We start from the raw sequence: 25,715 nt of genomic DNA, 5'->3' as shown, positions 1-25,715 counted from the left end.
AACCCTAGCAGCATCCCTGCTACAGTGCTGGAGGATGCTGTACGGCCCTTAACAGGCTTAAAGTTCTATTTATGGTGCAGATTTAAATCAAATCTTACTCTGCAACCTCTTGATATATCGTCCTTTTGTCCATTTGGTTTGAGGCATGCGCTGCACGTGAAACAGATCATCTAGGATGAGTTCATTCGATTTAATTGGGAATCAAGAAAAAGGCTTAGGGAAGCACGGAGTGGAAAAACTGGGCCAAACCACTCGATGGATGATGGACAGCTTACAGTTCTCTCTGTGTAGATGCACATGCCCACTACATACAGTATCCATTCACCTTTCTTAACAAACACTATCAATGCACTGATGGCTACCACTCAGGGTCCCAAAAAGACCCAGTGCGAGATTTGATGTTCTTCACCAGTTAAAGATGAAAGGCTTAGTGGACTCCATCCATCTCTACTACTGAACTGCCCTTCAGCAAAGCTGGTGGTGCACATTTAACAACGATCACTTTGGTCAGAAAGAGCATCGACATGCCTTTCAGCCCACTGCCGTTCACATCCGACAGATGTCCAACATGGACTGATGTTTCATCCATGTGGAGCATCAACAGTGGCTGGTAACAATTCATTAGGTCTCACCTATAGCTTAAAATGAATCTGGACCAAAACTCATTAAGTATTGCAAAGAAATATGTGAAGAATGGGTGTCATCTTATCTAGCCTTCATGCCTGACTGCGCTCTTTTTTTGGAAAGGGTAAATTTTTCAGTTTTTGATCTACAGGGCTATATTTCTCCCATTTATGTAACAAATTCATCATTTTTTTTCCTGTGATATGAACAGTTTAAGTGAAAAAGACTGATCGAAAGTGAATATTATATTTGTCTTACCAACTTAACTGTACATTAACTCTGAGAATCTGAGACACATTAGTCTGTTTGGTGGCTTCAAACCATCTGAAGTTTTAAGGTCAATTAAAAAATTTTAACAAGCTTTTCTCTTTGGTCTGTGGGTGAAGGAAAATTAACCAGTGAACAACTGCAAATTACAATTCTGCAAATCTTGGCCGGTATATTCATAGACAAGTCAGAGAACATGAAGGGTACGTGTGACAGAGGCAGCCACCACCCACCAAAGCCTTTAATGCCCCTGAAAGGAGAGGGTCCCTACTCGATTACAGTCAACATGCTGCAGCTAGAACAGTGGACCGTCAATCCCAAGCTTTATGTAAGTGAGAAAGATCAGTTGCGTAATTTTAACATCAACATGGTGATAAGCAGTCAGTTTGGTGGATCACCATTTACACAGGAACAGATGTTGTAGTGATTTGTTACACAAGTCTCTGAAAAAGGATCAACTTTGAATTTCCAGAATTATTTCCGTGCTAACAGTCTCATATTGTAAACAGCTCTGCAGAGACACTAGGATTTCCCTAGAGCAGACCTTGAAAATGTTAATGGGGGAAACCTCATCTGAGGAAAAGCCAAAGAGCACGCTGGTGCTCTCTGGTGGACACATAAAGGAAGAACATACTGCCTGCGCAGGCAGGTCATATTTATCAGATATTACAGGACAGCAGCAGGTATTGTTAACACCAATTTTATTTATAACAATGTGGTGGGGGAACAGTTCTACTGAGGTGGTTGCTGCTGATCTGGCATGCTCCTGATGATGTCAGAATCGCCTGAAAATGAAAAAGAACAACAAAATCAGTTGCTCCCAGAAAAAAAAACAAAGGGCGCCACATGTACACAACACAAAGAGGACATAAGGACATAACTGTTACCAACAGAGCATGCATGAACAAGCCAGAAGGCACTGGAAGTTCAACTTTATGTTGCGAGAGGCTTTTATCTAGCGAACCACTAGTTCTGAACTGGACCACTACCCGTTCCAGCAGCTCGTCAAACAAAACAAAAAATGTGTACCAAATGAATGCCAGTGCGTGAAGCTGAAATTATACTTTCAGTGTCCCAGAATGCACAAGAGTCTGCATGACATAAATTTCATCAGCAAGTGTTTTTTTGTCACCGCTTAGTCCGTGTTACAAAACACATATTACAGGCAGACTCAAGAGAGTAGTAAAAACAGAACTCCTAGATGCCTGTGGTGTCCACAGCCATTTGCTATATTCAGGCCCTTAGCTTTAGATCAAGTTCTACCTATAGGGGAACAGGTTGCCTAAGCACACTATTACAAGTTGTCAACATGATCTGTTGGTGGTTGAAGATTTGGTTGGTGATAGACAGGTCTGCAAACCAGGCTCACTGGGACCAGTTCCCTGGGGCTAATATCCTAGCATCAGTTTTGCTACCAGACCATGCCTGGCACAAACTGTGTCAAACATCCCATTAGTCCATTAAATATTTTAGGATGGGTCACTCAATCATGAATTAGCCAAAGAACAAGCTCAGTGGTTGTGAGAGTACAGGAAAAGCATGGGAATCGATTGCACCACACAGTAGATGGTGTCCAATACCAAGGTGGGTACTCACCAGGGTCAATAATCGCCAGTGTGCACACCCTGTAGTATTTGCCGCAGGCTGTGCCGAGCTCAATGTTGTTTCCACTGTAGTGGTGGACACCAGTCTTGGCCAGCATGGCATAGTACTCAATCTCAGATTTCCTAGACAGGGCAGAGGGAAAATAAATTGTGAGTCAAAGCAGCAGAAACAAGTCCAGTTGAACTGACTGTGAACCAAAGTTATAAAATAAAGATCTCAACAAGATTCCAAAAAGTCATGTCACCCTAGAAGCTCTAAGTAGCAGCGTCTATCAACTGTGCAGAACCTGGATTATAACTAAGTTTGTATTGATACAAAAATTCCAATAATCAGCATGTGACAAGATAGAATTACCATCCAGTCAGACATGTTGTGCTTCACAACATCTGCACTGAGGCATACTAACCTGTGAAATAAACAGTCCTGTTGTCTGAGCAACAGCTAAAAGCATTGCACTAGCTGTGTCTATTGAAACTAATATTTGGCATCAACACAAGAATCAGTTTGCACATTAGGCACAATTTTTGCATGACTCTGCCACATTGGCAATGCAAGATGACAATATGTTATCAGAAAAAGTTGATATACTATTGATGATTTTCTCCCAGTATCCGGACATTATACAACATGAACGCAAGCTGAATAACTGAATACACACGGAAAAGCTGCAGCTACAGAACAGATATTAACATCACACTTTGATGACCTGAAACAGTGATTAATGTCATATTTCTTGAATATATTCATATATTCTTGAATTTCCTCTGGATCAATAAAATATCTATCTATCCATTTTTATTTTCCCTATCCTTTTACAGTGGGTATCTCTTGACCCTAGAACAGCTATGTCAACAGTACAGACTCATCTGTGTCCAAGCTGTCATTACAGAAAAGGATAAGTAAAGTCACACAACTCCCCTAATCTAAACACTTGTTGGCAACTACTTAGAAATCAAAAATAATTGTTTCATAGAACATGTAAGAATTCAACGATTGTCTTCCCATACCTGAGAGCTGGGCAGTTGTTGGCCAGGATAACCAGCTTGGCTTTTCCCTGACGGATCATCTTCTGGGACTGCTTGTAGCCCAGGACGTATTTACCACTCTTCATCACCAGCTGGAGACGGGAGTTGATGGACTCCATGGACTTTTTCTGAATAAACATTAAGACACATGCTAGGGTTAGTGACAGCACTTACTATAAAGCTAACTCACACTTCTTGTCTATCGTCGCTCACGCACAACCCAAAGAAAAACGGGACCGATAAATATAACACTATCAAGAGAGACCAACATATCAAATATGTTGTTAACACTGATAGGAAACGCTGCCACGTTACTGGTTATGTATTACTGTTACATTTAGCAAATTAGCATTAGCCGCACTACCGGCAGTAACCATACTCAAACTACAAATGGTAGCCGACATGAAAGTGATGGGTGGATTGCGGACATGTGCTTTAAATATTTACAACGGTGACAATTTAAAACAAAACTATACATTTCGGATGCAAACAATCTGATCGTATGTAAGGCTAAAATGCTAGCTAGCAGGCCCTGACAGAAACACATCTCCACGTGAAGCAGCAGCCTGCCGCTGGAGCAGCGCGTGCGCTACGGATCGACCCAACGACACTCACCGTTTTCTTTGCGGCCACCATTTTTGCGGTTTAGTCCGGACCGGCCAACCTGCGGGCGAGAGGAGGGAAGAAGAAGACTGTCGTTAAGGTCTTGATTGTAACAAAGTGTTAAAATCAATTAAACATAACGATTTTTTTATTAGAAAACTCGGAGCTCATCTTACTGTGAGTTATCTCCAATATGGCCTCGGAGAGAAAGGAAGTTCCATGGTGCATTGCGCTGCTATCTGTCGGTAGGCCTGCGCACATGAGTACTGCGCAGGCAATTCACTGTAGTACGTGAGAATGCATGTATATCTAAATAACAACAAAATAACAGTAGTGTACAAATAACATTTCGACACAAGGACAAAATATAAATAAACAAGGCCATTTGGTCAACAAATATATACAAGTAACATTTACAGAAGAATAAAACCCAATAAATGAATTAAAAATAAACAAAGTCCTGAATATAACAGAGATCTTTTGAAAACTTTTTCATCCATTCATTTTACAGTTTAACTTAAAAACACAGGCCAGTAATCATTCATACAATATAATGTATTGTTATACATTAAACTATCCATGGGCTCGCTATCTAAGGTACACTTTAAAGCTAGTTATCTGAACGAGCTACAAAATTAAAATGTAATTAAAATCTATATCAGTGTATTAAAAAATAAATACACGGTAAAGTAATCTGACAGGGGCTCTTTGGGTGCCTGAAGGACACTTTCTCTTAATATTTTAATTACAATTTGCTGGTACTACTTTTGTACTTAATTTTTCTGTACTTTTGTAATTTTTTGAATGCTGGACTTCTACTTGGCTATTTTCTGCAGTACTTCATTGATACATTTGAACCGAATTTCTTCTAGCACTGAGTAGTTATACATTATGTCACAGTTTCAGTGGATACTCAGAGTTAGGATGATTGCTCGAAGGCACATTGGTAGTAGGTAGTAGAAAAATGCTACTGGTTCACTGACCCCGCCCCAAGAGGTTACCGTTGACTGAATAATGTATTTTTGTTCCTGTGCCAGCCTCCTGGAAACAGCCTAAGTTACAGAACACAACAAAAGCCCACCTTTCAGCTGCGCGCTCAACGCTTTAGAGCCTTGCAGCCGCTACTCAAACAGCTGAATGCGTTTTAGAATAACCGCGATGCGCAATTACGCACCGGACTAAAGGAATTTGACGACCAGGCTGTCTTTTCGTTTCTCCTCTGCGGGGATTCGCTGTCTGAAGTTTTTGGTCCTCTCCATTTACAGAGCCCAAATCTATGCGCGACGTCATCAGTGCAGTTGTAGCCTCTCTACACCTCTTAACTCTGAAGTTAACCTTCCATTCCTCTATGCGCCCAGGACAGGATGGGATGCTCAACCAGTTCCCAAACGTCAGCGATAGATTCGACTCGACCCAGTGCTAAACCCGAGGGGAGCAACGGAGCCAGCACAACAGGTGAAGCACAAAAGCTTTACACTTATGAGCAATGTAATAAATATGTCTATGATATTTGGAAAATAGTTATAGCATATGTGTTGTATATGCATGTAGCATTGATAGCATGCATAGCCTATTTTAAGAAACCAAATACAAATATTTTATTATGATAACATGTAGGCTATCATTAACTGAAAATAATGTTGCAAGAGCTTTGCTGGCAACAGTGCTTTGGAAGCAACGATTTCCAATGAGAAATAATTTTGACATATGGTAGTTTAAAAATTAAGAAATTAAGATAACAGTATATTCTATATTTCTGCACAGCGTAAAATTATCTATGTCTAAACTTTGAAACAGTAAGTCACTGAACAGACACCATCCCTGGCATCACTTTAGAGGTGTTAATGGCTGTAACATATCTGAAAATATCAATTTTCTATAATGATATCACTCAAATGTATGTAATGTCTATAAATGATTCATTGTGTACTTTAAATAGTTATTTTATTTTGGTAAATATTATAAAAAACTTTCTAACATGTTGGTGGAAATCCCACAGATGTTCACTGCCGTCATCAAATAGATTTGCATCACTCATTTAATTATACTGCAGTGAACAGTGCTCAGATAAGCAGAACCCAGTCCTACATGCAAATAATCATTGGTGCATTTCTGTGGGTACAGTATCTGGTCTCTGTAGTCTTAGTGCTCCACTGTGACAGGATGAGAAAGTTTATTGTGATTATTTAACAGTGGTTTCTGGCTCAGTCCTCCCTGAGAGAGACAGTGGCATGAAAGCAGATTTGATGACAGTCTACAGTTTCAGTAGGAAATGGAGAAGCCACCTTGGACACTCCTTTGTTGTAGTGGGTCAACGGTGTGGTGCAGAGTAGTACATGTTTCAAGGTAAAACACCAACACTAGATCATGTGTTTGCATTTAGCAGTGTTAAAGAAGAGTATAAACTTTTAAATATGTGCAGGACTACCTTCAGAGGCTGTAAAATGTTTATTTGCACCGATTCCGTATTGTGGCTTTGTTTGCAGTTCAGCCAACTGAAGCAGTATTTGACAGAGCTCAAAGAATAACAAGGTGAAAAACTGGTAAAATATTCACTAAATGGGACCACCTCTGAGCAAGTGTCTCTTGCTCTCATTTTCTGAATTCCTTAAAGGGATGTTATACATGACAGTGCAATAAAGGCATGGAGAGACATAAATACATGCTCACATAAGTGAATAGGCCTAAATGTGTAGACTTCAAGTGACCTGGTAAGGTGTGTTCATACTCATGTCTCTGCAGCTCAGTCTGACCTCTGACCTCTGGGCTGTAAAGGCGAAACACCTCCTACAACCCTTAGTAAAGAATCTCATTGTTATTGTCAGCTGATGATGGCACAGCTTTGCTAGCAAGTGTCTAGAGGTCAGATGGAAATTTGTCAGCTGTTATCTTACTTTTGCATATGGCTCACTTTCTTCAACTATTGCCGCTTGTAACTCTCAAGAAAGAAGAGGGATGAAATGTATTAAACCGTGGTTCATTTATTATATTTCTTAAAACGTGTTGGTTTAAAACTCCAGGAGTGTCACTCTCATGTCAGCATCCTTCATCTGACACACTGGATGTACTAATTCATCATTATTATAACACAAATAGTGTCTAATGTAGTATTGCAGACCCTATTGGCAGGCTAAAGAAAAACGATCAAAGAATATACTCTTATTTAAAGGAAATATTCTGCAAAATGTTTCCAAAATGCTGGGAAAAACATCTCATTTATACAAACAGTGAAGGTCGATAGTGAAGACTTCTCTGATCCATGCAAATACTTGCAATGCAAATCCTTCAAAAGAAAAGTTCTACAAGGAAACGATACTCAAAGTCACTTAACACATAGCAACCTGTTCATAGAGCTGAGTGCTGTGTGGTATCGAACTGTTAGTGTTTATTAACAACAAGGCACATAATCATTAACCCTTTGTGCCTCCAGTTAGGTATCAGTGAAAGTCTTTTGATAATGGATTTGGTTTACTTCATAGCCAATTATCCGTGACTAATATCAGCAGCACCGTGTTTTATTCAACAGCTGATCTACTGTGACTGCATACAATCTTGTTGCTCTTTTTGTTTGGGTGGGGAAGGTAGCTTTGCTTGGTCCAGAGGTCAGAGACTGGAGTTTAATCCTTGGGGGTTAGGAGTCATTTTGTCATTTTAATACAAGCTCTGTTCAAATTATTGAACATGATGATCTTATTTGATATTACATTTTTTCCTGTTCAAATGTAATCATACCACAGATATTCCTATTGTGTGAGCAATCTGAAAATGAAGTAAATGCAGAATTCCATTTCGGTGTATGAATAGTGAGTGAAATGTTGTTTTCAGTGTTGCTTGGCACCCATAATCATGTTTGTTACTTGATAACTCTCTGGCCTTAGGATAGGTCAGCTCTGTTTCCCGTCACTTAGGTGACATAAAGCTTAAAGTAAACTAAAGCAATGAAAAAATGTTTGGGAAGAGAGGACAGGAAACAAGGAAGAATGAGGTGCAACAAATGACCCGAGGATGTGTTTGCCGCACGCTGTGAAGTGACAGATGTTAGGATGACTCAGTAGATACACCTGAACAAAGATTTTACCAAAAGCACATAGAACAACATCATCAGAGGGACATTTTTAACCACAGTGAATGCAAATACCACTCTGACCCTTGACCCTGATTGTGCCCTACTGTAGTGTGAAGGTCCTCTGCCTCACAGAGTAAATTTCCACATAAGAATTTAAAGCATATCTTTATGACATTCAGAGATTTTACCTTCTTGATATTAAGAATGTGAACGGCAATATGGTACAGCGAAATTCTGTTACTGCAGTCTTAGGAGATCAGATAGAACAAACAAGTTTTACATTTTATATTATCTTCAGACTGTATGTTTAGATGTTTGAATCACATGCTGTGTTAATACTTTTGTCTCTGACAGGGGTGGCTAATGAGAATGGGAAAGTAGCTGAGGACAGTGAAACCATCCCAGACCAGACACCTGCGCAGAGCAGTGATGCTAAGCCTGCAGATGAACCTGCTGCAGCTGCAACATCTGCAGAAAGTACCAGTGCAGCTCCACCTGCAGAGGAGCCTCAGTCTGATCCAACCAGTAAGCCTGCGGAGGCAGAGGCAGCAGCACCTGCAGAAGCTCCAGGAGCTGCAGACAGCAAAACAGAGACTGAGGCAAGCTCCTCAGAGCCTGCAGCTGCAGCTCCTGAGCAAGGTAGGAAACAACAACAAGATGTACAATTCTTCCTATTGACCAGCAGTAACCTGAGCACTGCTGCAACTCTTGATCCAGTGACTCGGGTACATAATGTCCCTTCCGTCTTTCCCCAGACTCTCTGTAGTCCCACTGCAATGTAACCTGGCAGTATCCAACAACACACAGACATGGCGTTGGTCGTTAATGAACACACCAGGGGTGGCCACAGGAATGTGTGTATAAGTCACACATCAGATTATTTAGTTAGTATTAAAGAATCTTTTTTGACACTTAAAGCCCAGACTGGCTTTACCAAATCGGGTAACAATAAATTATTTCAGTTTTCTGACTCCTGTTTGAACTCACTGAAGAGTCTTTGCATTGGGCTGCAGTCTTGAAGAAACTGCTCATCCTTCTGGCAGCGTACATGTGTAGGATGTATAACATGTGGTGTGTCAGACTGACGCCTGAACAGTTGGTTGATCTGTAACTTTTGCGTGTTAAGGATGTAACTTGTTAAGGCCCATAAACCAGTTCAACTTAACATCACAGGTTTGAAGTAATGAAACAAATTTTAGATTGCTAGAAGCTGTGGTTTGTGATTTCTAACCAGTTAGCCAAAGATCAGATTTTCTGATTTGAGTAAGTTTGTGTTTCATGTGAGTCATGATTCAGTGGGCATGCTAACTTTTGCATTTCATTTTCACTGAAATAAATATGAAAATGATGCTGATGTGATTTTTGCTGAGGTCTGTGCAAAACAATCTTGCAATTTGGATGTGACCATATCGCGATTTCAATAACATTTCGATTCATTTGTCCGAACATAAAATTCAGTCAGGAAACTTGTAAGGTTAAAACTAGGATGAAACTTGTATGCACATGGAAGTTGTTGTGTCATGGTATACCGTGGTACGAGAATTGACAGTTAAACATGAAAATTATACATTATAATCATATTATTACAATTATGATAACAATAACTGTGTATGCCGTGTATATCCTGAATCGGTAACACTTATTGAAATCTCATCCCAAAGCAGCAATGTGCAACATAAAGATCCTGCCTCTAAATTCCAAGGGAGCACTTCAGACCAGCTGCAGGTTTTCACAGCAATAACCTCTCTGCACACCTGCCTCTAAATGATCATCTATACATGGAAGTGCTTCACTGGGAGCTGCATGACACAGTGCAGCACTGCATTTACTTCTATCATGTTCACTTATTGCTTCACAATGCAAATGATAAGCAGCCAGCAGGTCCATGAGGTCAGCTCTTCATTTTCCTTTTTGTCTAATGCAAAGCGCCTGTCACTGTAATGCAGAGAGAAGGATGGGCAGGGTAGCAAAGCTAATACACTGTGCACTTATGTAATGTACTTTGCATGTCAGAATTACTGCATGGTGCCGTCAGAGAAGTTGATTTTCTGTTGTTGTGGTTTGCCCATACCTTCAGTAAGACTGGAAGCTGTGAGACTTTGTGATTCTGTTGCTTCACACTTAATGAGTTGCATTTATTCAGGGAGTCATCCTGTGCAGGTAAATTTCCTTCTTTACATGCATAAATATAGAACCATATTAATGCTGTCTAGTTCAAAAATCACCTGCAGTTTATTTTGGATGCTTTATACAAATACCCCTGCTAATAAAAACCTCTGACAGTTTGAGTGCTGGGCTGTTGTGACAGAGATGGGCTAGTAGTACATATAATCACAGAGAATAAATAGAAAGCTATGCACAAGAAGTCGTTTGTGTGACCGTTTGACAGTGATTAAGCACACGAAACTGATTTAAAATTACAAATTTAATTTTCACCTAATTTAGACAAAGAAACAGAACACTCTTTGACCTCTGTCTTCACTTGATCTTGACCCCCTTTGGTGTCCAACTTGACTCACCCTCACTTCGAGCTGGACCACAGCCTTGTCAGGGTAGCCAGCATACAGTGTGTGTGTGTGCATGTGTGTGTGTGTTGCCAGGACCTTGTTGTCACTGTGGTCTCATTAAGGTGCAATGTGATTCCACAGAGAAACTAGAGCACGCCAACACATATAGGACTTCAACTGGCCACGAACGATGCCTCCGTTTCACAGCCAATGGAGAGAGAGGATCGGGTGTCACATTAGCAGAGCGGATACGGCAGCCGATCCACTTCTGGGTCTGTTAGCGGTCAGGGTTTAGATCAGTTTGGTGGAAATCATCCGCAGTCAAGTCTTTGATGCAAACTGCAACGTAAATGTGCACATCACACACTTTTTGGATTGCTTATTATGGGTGCAATTGTTAATTAATAATTGTTGTTAGAGACCTGGACTCTCAGTGCAGACCTCCAACTGCAGGTTTATCTACCCAGTTTTTGAGATGTATTCTGCAACCCCAACACAATGAAGATTTCTTCGATTTTTCCCAGCTTGATCTGAGATTTTCTGGGGACTTTTCCCTTAATTGTCCGAATTGAGGGAGTATTGTGTGCACAGATTGTAAAGCCCCTCAAGGCTAATTTGTGACTGGTGATATTCGGTTATAAAATTAACGTGAATTGAATTAATTCTGTTAATCTGTCTTTTCTTTCTAAACAGAAAACACAGAGGCCACAGCGGCTGATTCAGAGCCCAAAACAGAGGAGGCGCCAGGTGAGCGTCGCTTTAGCACAGCGTCACATAATCCACACAAAAAATGTCCATCACAACTCTAATGTGTTTCCACTCCCCTTTGTCTTCAGCCCCCAGTGAATGAAGTCCAACATGAATAACTGCACAGATCAGTTTGTCGGGAGTGTCTTACCTTGTTTGTTTATTATGCATGAGTGAAAGTATGTGAACGTGTGTGTTTGAGTGTTTGAAAGACATCAACTTGTTGCCAAGATGCAGACTCTGTGATAACCCCTTTCAGTATGGGTTCCTCAGTCATCACTGTGCCTTCTTCCCCTCATGATGGTGTATGGCTGCAACTTCTTCTCATAAACTGTACACACACATCACCTGGTGGGTGTGTTTATCTTCAGGGGATGTCAGAATAGTTATATTTATGATCCATACAGAAATTTTTAACAGATTTTCTGAAACATCATTTATATCTTAAACTTGAACCTTGAAGTCCAGTCTATGCTTTTCTGTAAAATTCTAATTCTAAGAAAACCAAAGCCAAAACATGTTTGATTTATTAGATGATAATCTTTTTGGGTAGCAGGCTTTGATTTTACCACCATGTCTGTGATGAATATGAAGAGCTGATACTTTAGGACTGATGTTAGACGTTAAGTTTCTGATGAGCATGAGTGAGATAAGAGTGGATGAGAGAGCTTTTCTGGTGCGTCACGATTTCTCTCTGGGACCTCAAATCTGCAGTAACCAATGAACTGTAAAAAAACAATAAATAAAAAGACCACATTAAAACTGACATCTAAAAAATGTGCTTTTTTTTTGATAATTCAGGATAAATGCCTATGATGGATGTGTCATTGATCAGAGGTTTTGCTATATATTTTATTAGTGAGAGCTGCACTTTTAAAATGTGTTATACTGTTTATACACAACAACGCAGAAGATGAGATACCAAACCAGAGACAGCGACAAGAGGAAGCCAATTTAACCCAGAATCTGGCCTCTGTGACCAGGGAATCTTTGACAGGTTGAACAGATACAATCCCATCTTTGTCATTTTGTTTTAGTTTGTCCAGCTTGAAATTACACTTAGTCACAAATACAGTGCCAGTGAATTAAGTGCAGGCTTTTAATTTAGAATGGTACAATACTTAAATTAGTTCAGAGGTGCTGTAAAAAAAAAGAAACCTGACAACGTGGAAAAAGAACCACATCCTAGTTTGGTCTTTCATGTGCCATCTGGAAATACAGTGAGGCTTCTGCACTACAACCATAAGGTCACTTGACGGTGAGACTACAACTTGTTTGGTACGTGGCCGGCTAGTCAGGAGTCTGAGAGAGGGCCGAGCACAGCAACTGCCTCAATTTCTACCAGTCCACCCTGAGGAGAAAAAGAAAAGGAGGAGACGGAGATAATGAGGATTTGGTTGACGGAAACAAAGTGGGTAGCAAGAATACTACAGTGCAGTGTTATCCAATGAGACAAAGAGTCTCTATGCCAGTAAGATGTGGTACTTATAAGCATTTAACACTAAATGCACTACAGCTGATAATGGGAATGTCATTATTTTTTGGAGCTATTTGGTTATAAATGAAAATACTGTGCTAAATGAAAGGTTGAGAGATCACCAAAACTTTTCCACTCAATGGATGAGCAGGCATGTAGCTGCCACGCATCTCCTCCACCTCGTGTGTAATAATGTACATAAACTATGTACCACAGTGTGTAGTGAGAAATGTTTTCTTTGAACTTACTCTGGGGAGAGCAGCGACCTGGTAGGCAGCTCTGGCAGGGAAGTTACTGCTGAAAACTGAAGGGGAAACATTTAAATTATATTTACATTGTAAGAAAACTTTATTTTAACCCCCATATTTTATATTCATAAGCAGTGTGTAAATATTGAATTAATCCTGTATAACATATTAGAATGGAGTGATGCACAGATACAAGCACTTTCGTGTGTTTGTTAATGTAGTTATTTCTGTGAATGTGTTTAAAACCACTCATCAGTGCCCACAGGAGGAATCATAGTTCATTAATAAACACTTACATCTGCATAAAACTAGATGCAATGGACAATTTATTAAATATTTAGATGCTGTTTAAATATGCTAAACGGTAATGACATTTAATCACGTTTATCCGACATGGTCCAAACAGGCCTCTGGCCGAAAGCAACTTTCTATCGAGCATCTTGATAAGTCAGAATTCACTTGAGTGTGGACACATGTCCTCTCCTTTGTCTTATCAGGGTCAGAGAAAGTTCCCTGCCTGTGGTTTAGGGTTGAGTGGAGTCAGAAGAGAGGCAGGCCTATACCCGAGTCGACGGCCCACGCAGCAAAGCTTGCTGGGAGGGTTGGGTTACATCAGTATGCCTGCACAGCGGTGTCCATTTACAACTCACTGGGCACCGCAGCTTCCATTACAGCAGCCTGTTGTGATCCAGGAGGAAATGTCCACACTGAGCAGGCTGCTTTCATACAGACAGGGCCTGTCTGTCAGGCGGCTGCTACACCCGTCAGCAGTCACAGTCTGAGAGATGTCAGTGAAATACGAGGCATCCCCTGAGAGTTCCGCATGTTCAGATCCTGGATTAATTAATTGTAATCTATTAGTAAACTGGGTGCTGGATTTAATGTAACTTTTAAGTGGGACACCATTCACCAAACTTTAAATTAAAGCAAATTAAACACAACAATGAAACGGGAGGTGTAACTGTTAAAATGTGATATGTATACACAAAAAACACAATGTATATACTATTTTGATCTGTTTCATTCATTAGATCATATCAGTGAAGAAAGTCAACTGATGGCCTGAATGAGAAATTTGTGTTTTGACTATGCTCGCCAGTTACACGTCAGCACTGTGGGAGCTGGTAGACACTCTCAAGGTGCTTTGCTCAAGGTCACTTCAGCAGAGCACATGCTTCCTGATATGCATGCTTGAATGCACTTCCTCCACTTAAAGATAACCTTGCTTCTAAATCAAAACTCTCTGTACAGGGAAAAAACTTATGAGAGGAAAAGTAGCCACTGAATTATCCTCCACACTGATAAAATTAACCCACGAGGATTTCGGAAATGTAGCTTATATAAGAAGAATAAATCAATCGGCTTGTATTGGTGACTCTGCTGGCCACTGATGTGACAGCAGCTCTGACAGTCTTGGCTTTTATATGTTTAGAATAATATAAAGAAAACATGCAGCACATTTAATCATTTTGATTAAACTGCACCTATATTATTTTCCATTATAATTCACCTTCTAGCATGAAATTTAACAGCACCGATCATGGAAACGAATAACAAAGTCTTACATGTTTTGTACACCTCATTGACGCTGTTAAAGTCATTTATATCGGCGAGCAGCACAGTCGTCTTCACCACTGAAAACAAACAGTTTACACTGTCAGAGAGTTTCTTATGTTTGGTCATTCAAAGTATACAAAAATGATGAGCAGCAGCTGAGTTACTGGATAACCTGATAGTACTGAGATCTCACCATTAGTGTAGTCACAGCCGGCAGCTTTCAGGATCTCCCCCATATTGATGAGGGCCTGAGGAAGAGATAAACATTTAAGCTCACCTTTAATTTTTAAATTAACAGCCATCCTCACAAGGTGTGGAAAAGATTTTGTCTTGTTTCTGTAGTTTTAATTCCTTTATATTAAGAAACCTGTGTTTTTGTCTATTAAAGAAATGAACATTCTGGGCTTCAGTTGTTCAGTTTTAGATTAAAAGTCATTTTAGCCAGCAGAAATAACTAGAAGATGTTACGGTAAATGCCTGGTCATCTGATGTTCAACCATCAACATCGTCATCATCATCATCAGTCCCTGAGAGCCTCGCCTGTTTTGCTTGGGCCTGCACGCCTCCATCTACCAGCTGACCCGAGGCCACGTCCAGCCCCAGCTGACCGGAGATGTACATTGTTCGGTCCACAACCACCGCCTGGCTGAGGATGAGCCAGAGAACAAACACACACACACACACACACACACACGCTACTTAGACCTGGACACATGTATGAGAGAAATTTCATTTCATTTCCCACCTCACCCTGGAGTACATAAAGCAATCAAACTCCGATAGATTGGGAGTGTGGCCGCTCTCTCTGCTTTAAAAATGTATTATCCATGCTTATGTATGAATGCTCAGTGTGCACATGTAAATGTAACAATTAAGATATGAAATAATTTCTCTTAATGACCAATGAACATTACTTAAAAGCTCTCCGAAGAAGCTGCTTCTACAACACAACCATACTGTGTCTGCACATGAAAATATATCAGAGTCATTAGCAGCTTGATCAATGACATCCTGAAACTAAATTCAAAAATCCTTTGGTAGCCCAGTCTGTTTTGTGGTTGATTATCAAATCAAACGTGTTAACAACTAGAAGACAAACTTTTACCACCAGATAAAGAAGATGAAGAGGCCACTCACACACCAGTCTCTCACAAGCCATCGGCTACACAGAAACTGAGATTACTCACAGTCTGACTCCACCCACTGACACCCGATTGGTCAGAGCAGGAACACCCCACAATTTGTCAAACTGCACAGATTGAATTAAATAACACGCAAAACACGCATTTTGTCTGGTTATTTCATGATTTCTCACCACTTCTCTTAATTTTAATTAGAAAATCATCAGATGACGGCGACTTATTTGATCTCGTAGAAGTTTAGGTCCGTCTGGAGTGCAGACAGTGAGTATTTCACCTGTTATTAATCCTTACCTGTATATCCCCTGTCTGATAGGGGCTTTTGGTGTGTACGGGATCTGTCGACGAATAGTCGCCATTGCGCGTCTGTTGTCTGTCTGTTAAGAGATCTTTCCTCTGCAGTCGCTTGGTCAGCTATGCCAAAGATTAAACTTTGGCACTTTTTTTTATGGGGACAAGTCAAGCAGGTGAGTTCATTGCTCACTAAGACCCGCCCCTGATCAAATACTGGACTATCCTCCCTGTCTTTCCCATTCATTCAAACATTTTATGCACCAGCGTGTGCACCCCCCACACGTGTCGCTATAAATAGAAAACGATACATTATGTCAGTTTATAAACTTTTCTTACCTGTATGGACCGACGGCAGCCGCGGCCGATGTTGTGTGGATAATCCTTCTGTTGAGGGCAGACATGTTTTACGGATTGTTTCTCCCAAAGCTTTCTGCACCGCGAAAGGCTCTGAACGGAGGAGAAAAGGTTGTGCAATTTGTGGAACAGTTGCTGTCTGTCGTGAAGTTTACCGTAACGTCTACTAATAAGCGCACGCTGCATTTTTTAGGCACCGTGTGTATGAGAAGAGTTACGGCATTCCAAGCGTGCTTTGTATGGTAATCTACCATGGTTTCTAATGTAAATCAGTCTATCTCAGATGTTTAAGTCCCCGTTTCATAATGTTCTTTGTAGGATAAAAACATTCCACTGCTGTTATGGTTAGCTATAAGTAACTTTTATTATTCCTTGCACCTTTTCAAAACTTTATAAGGTATTACAAACAAAAGATAATAAATTAAGTGGTTCAAACATAAATGCTTACATTCCACTCTACACCCTCAAGTCATCATATTGTGGTAATGACAGTGAAATAAATGGAAACAAAATCATAAAGCTGTATATCAAAAAGTGATTTCAGATAACTATACACATTATTGCAGATTCTCCTCCATGTCATTTTAAATGGGGCTTTTTTTAAACAAAAAATAAAATAACATAAAATTGTATAGAACAAATAGTTTTGTTAAAGCTGAAACTCCAGCTTCCACATTAGCAGTACTTTTAAACTGTGTAGTTAATTCAATAGCATTCCACTAAATAGCAAACAGAATTATAAACATGCATAGTCTAAAACGCGCAGAAATCAAGCCACACATATATGACAAGGTGCAAAAATATCAACAGCAAAAATCATCTAACACGTTTAAACCAGTGTCACAAAAAGAAAACGATTTAAACACATTTAATAAATAAAAGTGGGAATGCTTGTATGCAAGTTGCACCACAGAACTAATTTCTGAAAATAATTCAGGGCAAGAATGATAATGATTTCTGTGACAGAAGAGGTTCACCTGTGGGCAGGAGGAAAAAAAAAAAAAAGACAACCAATCAAACAAAAAACAAACATAAAGGCATGGTCATTCAACAGCAAGATAGTAGTGAACTGAAATTTGCACTCAGGTGTTCATTAAGCCAGCTCATTTAGGTCACATTGTCCATCAAATGAGATATGAGAAAGTGTAACAGGTCTGTTTTTAGATTATGGTATTAATAAAATAATCATTTAATATGCAGTAAGTGTGGACTGAACCACACCATCAAGACTGCATATTAACATTCATATGTAACAGCAATCCGCAGAAATATGGTATACGCCCTTAAAGATGATCAGAATTCATTCAATGGGTCATTACAACACGTCACGGAAAAACTAAACTGCATCCACAACAGAGCAGTTTGTTTCCTTCATGCGGAGACCAAATTTGTCATTGGCATGTTTGCAAGAGTTTTCAATTAAACATTCAAAACTGTGAAACAAACACTGGATTTTTGAAGCCAACAATGCTATCAATTTTGACAACTGGGAATCTAATAACAACCAATATTAATGTTTTTATGTAATGTTCCTGAAATGATGGTAACAAGACAAGCCTAAATACAGCTTTGGGGCTGAACTTCTGTCCCAAAGAAACAGCATGAATTGACAGTAGATCTTCAGTCCTTCATTAATAACATCACACCTACAGCACATGTCAGAAAAATGTCAAAAAGCAGCAGACTTTCACACACAATTGCTGAAACAGATAAAAAAAAACTGCAGGAAAATGTGCTGACAAAATCTTAATGCGATTTTAAAAATTAGTCTGAATTTCAGATATTAGATGAGTGACTGAGGCCACAGTTATATATACAGTATTAGTCGTTAAGTCTTTCATCTCATCCTGATGTGTTTTTCTTTCTTGGTCTAAAGTTACAAAAGTTTTTTTTTTTTTTTTTGGTCTGATTTGGTGTTGTTCACTAAGTGATGAACTGTGTTCACTGTTTAACATATAAGATGGCTCTGATCTAAATGTTTCAAAGACATATTGTAATATGGAGTTAACCAATCAAAATTGGGAATTACACAAAACAACAATCTTAAATTAAATCTACAGAGTTTTAAAGACTCCATGGACATAAAAAAAAATCATACAGTATTTGGGAAGGTTCCTGCTTGTATGAAGATCACAGATTTTATTTTTTTAACACTTGGAATACTTGGTGCATTCTCTGGTTTTGACTATGCTGGATCAGTTTGACAAGGAAATGCTCTGATTTAACAACGAGTGTCGGGTAAGTGTGTGCTCAGAAACTGAAGAAGAGCTGGGACAGATGTGTTATGAGGCACAAGGATACACTGGAGTCTGTCAATAGGGAGTGTACACACTGGATGTTTAAAGAAGTCCAGAAAATCATACTTGAAAACAACATTAAATAAATGATTAAGACTACTGTTTCGAATTCTCAGATTTCCCCCCGACGACTGAAAACATGCACAAACTTTTCACATCCACATAATTACATTTCACTTCTGTCCGTCCTTGCAGCTTTCCACAGTTCACTTCCAAGTCATCTCCAGGGGACAAAAATGATTTAATCATCCGATGACTTGTTTTATTACATTGCTTATTTTGAAAACCAGTTTTCAAATGTTTTAAGGCATTCTCAACTTAATCCACCCCACCTTGATTGTCTTTGGTCAAGGAAAAAGCCTCCACAGCTTTTTGTTGCAGGTTTTTCCAAACTTGGCTCTACATTATATTTACACTGAAAATAGAAAGTCTGAGGAAACAAAGACCACTTATCATTGACCTGGTGATTATACTGCTGCTACTGCCAGAGCATAAGCTTCTTTACATGATGGTGGTGACTCCCCAAGGGTTTTCTGCATTTGGAAAAGGAGAAGTGAATTTTTTGACTTTCAGATGTACAATTACGAACCTTTGAATGCAGCCCAAAACATCATTTATGGGAAAGCATGGTGGAATGGTGGAACAGCATCTTGACATAATGTTGACACAAGGCAGATGAGTGTAGATTCCAGGAGCCAAAATGGACATCTTCCAGTAAAAGAAGCATCTAACTTAAATTATAGGCCAGGTAGCAGTCGGTCAGAACAGCAGCGGGCTTCCAACAAAGACAATAAGGTCATCTTTGTTCCTCTGAGTTAATGGAATAGAGTTTATGGCGACTTTGGGAAACCGACACCTGAGGGAGACGGCAACAGTGAGGATCACTCAGAAGTTCTGTTGTCGTCTCTTCTTGGCATCCATGGCATCCAGGATGGGCTGCCTTTTGGCGGTATATCGCTGCCTGAGCTCCTCAATCTCCCGCTCCATCATGGGATCCAAAGCACTGAGGCGCATCTGCAGCTCTTCAAAGTCTAGGTTCTTCAGCTGAGTGATCGCACACAAAAGGAATGATAACAAAAGGAGAAGAGATGAGTCATATTTAGAGTCTTGTTGTGGATAATATTTTAAGAACTGCTTCCTTTTTGCTATTTCTACCACTGAAGCACGGGTGCATATTCCTTTATGTCAAACCCACTTATTTCAGCCTTACCATCACATGCTCGTGGAAATTGTTACTCACAAAGTCAAAGTCTCCATCCTGAGGCACCTTCCAGTTGTCAGGGAAGACGTTCTTGGACTGGATGTGGTAGCCTGGCTGCTCCTGGGGCTGGTTGTGGTTGTAGTTCTCCTGCTGCTGGGCTGCCTTGTTCGAGTCCTGCTTGTCAAAATAGTCCATGAAGGACGGTCGAATCGGCTGCTGTGGGGTAGCATGCCCTGAGGAGGAGGAAGAGGGTTGTGTTTTAGCTCTAGACGGAAACAACTATCAGAATATTTTAATTGCATACATTTAATAAATACTGAAAGAAGAAGAGCAAAATCCTACTTCAAACGAATTCTTTTTGAGACTCCTTAATTACTACCCTTATTTGATCACTTTTCTCTCCTTAACTGAATTAACAACATATGAGTGCTCACTCCTCATGGACCGCTGGTCTTCCTCTTCCTCTTCATCATCATCGCTGTTGATTACCATAGTGCCCAGGTCTGACTCAAGCATGGTGCTGCCATGCTCAATCATGGTCTGTGCCCCATCACTCATGGTGCTGGTGGCCCGCATGGTTCCTGCACCCTCTGAGCCAGACTTCACCATTGTGTGGGAGTCCACCTCTGTCTCCTCCTCCTATACGACACCAGACATTTGATCATATAGCTTTGACATGCAGCTTTCTAGCAGAGTCGAATCTAGAGGCTGCTTTAGCACAAACTTTATTGTTGACCTCTCAGCATACGTACAGAGTTGTCATCCTCCTCCTCCAGCTCTCTCTGCTGCTCCTGCTGCCTCTTGGCCTTCATCTCCATGGCCTCAGTTATCAGGTCTCTCAGGATTGTGACTGGCTTGGCCTGGCTGATAAATGGGTGCTGGAAATTCACAAGAAAAAAAGGGCTGAATGTTTTGTGGTAGTATTTACTGCCTCATTGGTTCTCTGACACAATGTTAACACAAATGGACTATCCTTGTTATTTTGTTTGGGGTTTTATCTGTATGCATGTGTGTGTTTCTGTATAGCTCCTTTCTCTCACCTGTAGGAGCTGTGTGGCAGTTGCTCTCTGCTCTGGATTCTTAACCAGACACTTCTTGACAAAGTCTGTGAACTCATCTGACCAAAGCTCCGGCTTCCTGAATGTTGGAGGAGGGTTGGTGGGGATCATGAAGATAGCCTAATGGAACACAAAGAGGTTTGAAAAAGTCAGATGGGATACTAAAGAAAAGAAGAAGCAGAGAGAGACATCATGTCAGCTGTTTATAATTTCAGCACCTCAAATCCAGACCTTTCAACAATCCCTGCTTCAGAGCTAAGGGTCCAAGCTCCCACGTCTTTGATAAACCATATTAAAACTCACTCTCATGGGATGGATATCAGCATAGGGAGGTTTGCCCTCTGCCATCTCGATGGATGTGATGCCCAGCGACCAGATGTCAGCCACACAGTTGTAGCCAATCTCCTGGATCACCTCTGGGGCCATCCAGAATGGAGTACCAATCACGGTGTTTCTTTTTGCCATGGTGTCCTTCAGAGATAAAAATAATACTGGTATCATCATTATGAACTGGATGTTTCCAAAACTGTTCATATGGATTCATAAAATCAGTGAAAGATTATACATTCCAAACGGTCAGTTGATGGGAATATTCACTTTGTAGTCACTAGTACAAATTCTCAAACAGCAGCTCTAAGGTTACCGTTAGTTGTCCAGCAACTCCAAAGTCTGCAAGTTTGGCGTGTCCCTCTGTGTTGAGGAGGATGTTTCCTGCCTTAATGTCCCGATGGATCTTCCTCATGAAGTGAAGGTATTCAAGACCCTTCAATGTCGACTTCAGGATAGTGGCAATCTCCTCCTCTGTCAACTGATGCAAGAAGAAAAACAAATCAGGCATTAAATAATCAAGAGTAAATGAAGAAACTAGACTGTGTAATGTAGAAGAGTTTTACTGTAGCTTGTTGAATCAAGGAGAATACTGATGAACACAAGTGAACTGTGCCACTGTATTCTTGGTAAGAGAGTATATAAGACCCAAGTTAACGCGTTACAGACACGTGTATGTATCCCACTGGGCACTCAAATCTAAAAATGCATTTCATATCAGCCGTGGCTCAGGAGGTAACGTGGGTTGTTTATAAATTGGTGGGTCAGAGTTTCAATTCCTGGCCCCTGAAGCATGCTTGGGAAAGACACTGTACCCCAATCTGTGTGTGAGCGTAGGTGTGAATGGTTATCGCTCCTGATGAGCAGGTGGCACCTTGCATGGTATCCTCTACCACCCGTGAGCGAATGTGTGTGAATGAGTGAACCCTGTCTCGTATTGTAAATCCCAGACTAAAAAACAGAAGTACAGAAATTATGCACGTGCACATACATGTAATTCTTTATAAGCACTCACTGTCTTGTTGCGCAGTCTGATGATGTCAGAGACAGAGCCAGCTCCACAGTACTCCATGACAATCCACAGGTCTGTGTTCTTGAAGTAGCTGCCATAGTATTTCACTACATAAGGGCTAAGAGGAAATTCCAAGCAGAGTGGTCATGAAAAGAGAAGACAAAGTTTCGTTTATGACAAAAACAGCAGAAGTGAGAGAGCCTACAGTATGTTGGCCTAAGAGTTGCAGCAGTTAATGGTACCTGCTAAATCAAACATCGAATGGAAGCCAAAGTAAATTGTGGAAGCAAATGTGACATTTTGAGGACAACAGAGGATGTTTTAATCCAATCTTTATAGTGAAATCAGAGGTTTGGTTAAAGCTGTGTTTTCTCCTAACCTGTCACACTGTTGCATGATGGAAATCTCCTTGATTATCTCCTGTAGATCAGACTCCACAGGAACCTGCTTAATAGCCACCACCTGGCCTGACTCCTTATGGATGGCTTTGAACACGCTGCCATAGGAACTAAACACACACACACACACACACACACACGGTAAGTCACGTGTTATGTTCTATTTCCCAAGTACCTTTTATAAATGATATATTAATAAATTAATACAATACACAACAGGAGTGTGTCTTAAAAAGTACAGATTGCTGTGTCTGATGGATTCAAAATATCTTCAGTCAAGGACAAATTGAAATTAAATTTAGTTATGATAAAGACATCTTACCCTTCACCGAGTTTCTCTAGAACATCGAACACTTCCTCTGGTTGTTTGGTCAAACTGTCCTCACTCAGCTTTTTCAATTTGCTGTAGAAATGGAACAAATCAACCTCAACAACTAAAAACACTGGTTACACTGGTTTCCAGCACCTACTATTAGGTTACACACAGATGAATTAATGAAATGTTGGGAATAATATACTCATACAAACAAAAGAAGGCGTTAGAAAATATTTTTAAAAAATCAAACTATTTACATATTTGTTCATTTTTTTTAAAAAAGCTTATGTAGTACCGAAATTTACTGTTAATCATTTAGGCAAGTAAAAGAAAACTGACAATTTTAATAGTCGATTAATCTTTCAATCCAGACGCCGAGAAAAAATGCTTACATTTGCTGGTTCCAATTTCGTTTTCGATATCAACATAAATCACATAAAACTGAACATATTGGGGGTTCGTTGGACAAACCGAAAACTATCGAAAACTGAGATGGTATCTTTTTAATCGATTTTAATATTTTTCGGACTAACAAAATCTATTAAAGGGAAAAGGGTTCAATATGCTCTCTAAAATGGACTTATGAAGAGTTAACACCAAAACAGACTAGAGAGCCACCAGAGATTTTAACAGAAACCTCTAAAATCGTTTACTCTTTTTAACTGATTTGAAAGTTTGATAGAAAACCAGTAAAGCTAACTAAATTAGCACAAACTAGCTGACCGACAGCTGCCGCCTAGGTTAGCTTTTTAGCTAGCTCGTTCATAGCTTACAAGCACGTTTTAAACCAGGCGAAGGTACACACACCTTTTGGGCGCAGACGGCTCCATGATGTATAGCTTCAAAGAATAAAAAGGCAGAAGAGTAATTCTAAGTTATGGCTGTTTTTGGGCCCAAAATCAAGATGTGAACATTGTCGACAGAGTCGTTGTTGTCAAAAACTAGTGGAGGGCCAGCTGAGTGTCCGTCAGATGATGGACATCTTGGGTATATCATTTTCCACAGCGTCCCCTGTTGGGCAGGAGTGCAAAACAAAAACTAACAACTTCTGTCCTTAAAAACCTATAAACCACGAACAACTCATATTAAATAAACCACAAACACTACTGCGTACAATGTAATTTGTCAGACACTAATCTTTATAGGTGCTGTCGTACAAAAAGGAAAAATACTTAAAATATGACAGAGTATCTTCTGACCAATCACAAACCAGTTTGCTTTGAGGTGGGCGACGGTTGTACGCATGTGCACAGTGTGTAATGTGAAAAAGGGGGGTAAACAGCTAACAGTTAGCGTGTTAAAACGGTGAGATTACTTATTTTTTATCTTTTCTTTTTGTATATTCTGTATTTACTATATTGATACTTAATTTTGAACGTTCTCAAAGACTTTAGTTGTTCACTACGACCACCATTTGTGATGTTTTAGGGCATTTCTGCCGGTACCACCACCATGCTGTTTCTGTATTAGCATGCTATAACGATAGAGATATGATTGAGTCAACATTGCTTTCTGTCTCTTATAGAAACAAAAATGGATTCACAGAAAGATCTGCAGCCGCCAAAACAGCAGCCTATGATCTACATATGTGGAGGTACATTGCAGCTTTTTCTTGTGTACAGTCAGCTACCACAGCCATTATTACTGACCTCAGCTTTTGTTTTTGCTGCTCAGTACTACTTTAACTAAACATTGTAATCATCAAACATCAGCGATCACATGGTTCACACAATCAAACAGGAACAGCGGTTCTTTACTATAGCTAAAAAGCTTTGTCCTCGAGAAGCAAAATGCAACATATAATTTAAAGCTGTCCTTTTTCATGTATATATTCATATATATATATCAATACATACATATATGATTTTGTTCTGACGTTTTCATTGGCATATAATGTAACCCCCAACCAACCACAAGTCAGTGCAGTCACTTTAGAATGAAATGAAAAATGACATAGTTACGTTTTAAACTGTGTTTCAGTCCTCATTTAAGGATATTTTCTGTAATATTCTTTCTGCCTCTACTTGCAGAATGCCATACAGAAAATGAAATCAAGGCCCGTGATCCAATCCGATGCAGAGAGTGCGGCTACAGGATCATGTATAAGAAGAGAACAAAGAGATGTATCCTTTGTCGTGTTTGTGTGCATGCGTGTGTTAGAAAGATTTAATCTATGTTAAATATATTTCTGCATTACTTAACAATTTACCAAGATAAACAAAGCTCCTCAAAATGTTCACAGACATGTACATTTCCTTGACTCTTTGATTTCAGTGGTTGTTTTTGATGCCAGATGAAGAAGAGGCGAGCTGCAGTTTCATTTATTATCTGTACTATTTTTGTAGTGAATGACTGTGTAAATACATAAAATTCCAGGCCTGACTCCATATTTCTGAATTCAGCTCAAAACTCACAATTTTCATGTTGACACAAAAAGTGTCTGAAGAGTGATGGATGAAAGATTTGATTTATTAAAAATATGATTTTCACTGAACTTGACTGCTTTCACTTTTTCTTATTTCTTATTATCTTTCAGTTGTAATGTTTAGAGCAGGAACTGTGAAATGCTAATTCTCAATTCTTGTATACATTC

General features: G+C 39.8%; 5 protein-coding genes across 6 annotated transcripts; 2 read left to right on the top strand and 3 right to left on the bottom strand.

Moving 5' to 3' along the window:
- Positions 1–1,578: 1,578 nt before the first annotated feature.
- rpl30 (ribosomal protein L30) lies at positions 1,579–4,409 on the bottom strand. The gene is made up of 5 exons (XM_046418396.1): positions 4,301–4,409; positions 4,137–4,185; positions 3,504–3,649; positions 2,488–2,618; positions 1,579–1,676 (listed from the first exon to the last, which is right to left on the bottom strand). The coding sequence occupies exons 2-5, from the start codon at positions 4,155–4,157 to the stop codon at positions 1,624–1,626; spliced, it is 351 nt and encodes a 116-aa protein (XP_046274352.1). The 5' UTR covers positions 4,158–4,185; positions 4,301–4,409; the 3' UTR covers positions 1,579–1,623.
- Positions 4,410–5,177: 768 nt separating this feature from the next.
- Positions 5,178–12,221, top strand: si:dkey-284p5.3 (uncharacterized protein LOC557830 homolog). Its single transcript, XM_046418356.1, has 4 exons — positions 5,178–5,579; positions 8,545–8,829; positions 11,391–11,444; positions 11,534–12,221. Exons 1-4 carry the CDS (start codon positions 5,489–5,491, stop codon positions 11,545–11,547), a joined length of 444 nt encoding a protein of 147 aa, XP_046274312.1. The 5' UTR covers positions 5,178–5,488; the 3' UTR covers positions 11,548–12,221.
- A 301-nt stretch (positions 12,222–12,522) lies between these two features.
- rida (reactive intermediate imine deaminase A homolog) lies at positions 12,523–16,651 on the bottom strand. Of its 2 annotated transcripts, XM_046418357.1 has the most exons (7): positions 16,496–16,621; positions 16,160–16,304; positions 15,267–15,372; positions 14,920–14,974; positions 14,735–14,803; positions 13,170–13,225; positions 12,523–12,795 (listed from the first exon to the last, which is right to left on the bottom strand). In XM_046418357.1, exons 2-7 carry the CDS (start codon positions 16,222–16,224, stop codon positions 12,739–12,741), a joined length of 408 nt encoding a protein of 135 aa, XP_046274313.1. In that variant the 5' UTR covers positions 16,225–16,304; positions 16,496–16,621; the 3' UTR covers positions 12,523–12,738. The 2 variants fall into 2 exon arrangements, with proteins under 2 accessions (XP_046274313.1, XP_046274314.1); XM_046418358.1 differs by lacking the exon at positions 16,160–16,304 and having other exon boundaries at positions 16,496–16,651.
- Positions 16,652–16,852: 201 nt separating this feature from the next.
- Positions 16,853–24,139, bottom strand: stk3 (serine/threonine kinase 3 (STE20 homolog, yeast)). The gene is made up of 11 exons (XM_046418353.1): positions 23,930–24,139; positions 23,129–23,209; positions 22,788–22,916; positions 22,412–22,526; positions 21,713–21,877; positions 21,373–21,540; positions 21,052–21,189; positions 20,764–20,889; positions 20,446–20,650; positions 20,051–20,244; positions 16,853–19,854 (listed from the first exon to the last, which is right to left on the bottom strand). The coding sequence occupies exons 1-11, from the start codon at positions 23,950–23,952 to the stop codon at positions 19,696–19,698; spliced, it is 1,503 nt and encodes a 500-aa protein (XP_046274309.1). The 5' UTR covers positions 23,953–24,139; the 3' UTR covers positions 16,853–19,695.
- A 173-nt stretch (positions 24,140–24,312) lies between these two features.
- polr2k (RNA polymerase II, I and III subunit K) lies at positions 24,313–25,616 on the top strand. The gene is made up of 4 exons (XM_046418359.1): positions 24,313–24,427; positions 24,648–24,716; positions 25,153–25,245; positions 25,397–25,616. The coding sequence occupies exons 2-4, from the start codon at positions 24,656–24,658 to the stop codon at positions 25,417–25,419; spliced, it is 177 nt and encodes a 58-aa protein (XP_046274315.1). The 5' UTR covers positions 24,313–24,427; positions 24,648–24,655; the 3' UTR covers positions 25,420–25,616.
- The last annotated feature ends 99 nt before the right edge of the window (positions 25,617–25,715 follow it).

Source organism: Scatophagus argus, chromosome 17 (assembly GCF_020382885.2).
Source record: "Scatophagus argus isolate fScaArg1 chromosome 17, fScaArg1.pri, whole genome shotgun sequence".
Lineage (NCBI taxonomy): Eukaryota > Metazoa > Chordata > Actinopteri > Scatophagidae > Scatophagus > Scatophagus argus.
The sequence above is the reverse complement of the archived record's forward strand: the minus strand, read 5'-3'. Positions and strand labels throughout refer to the sequence as shown.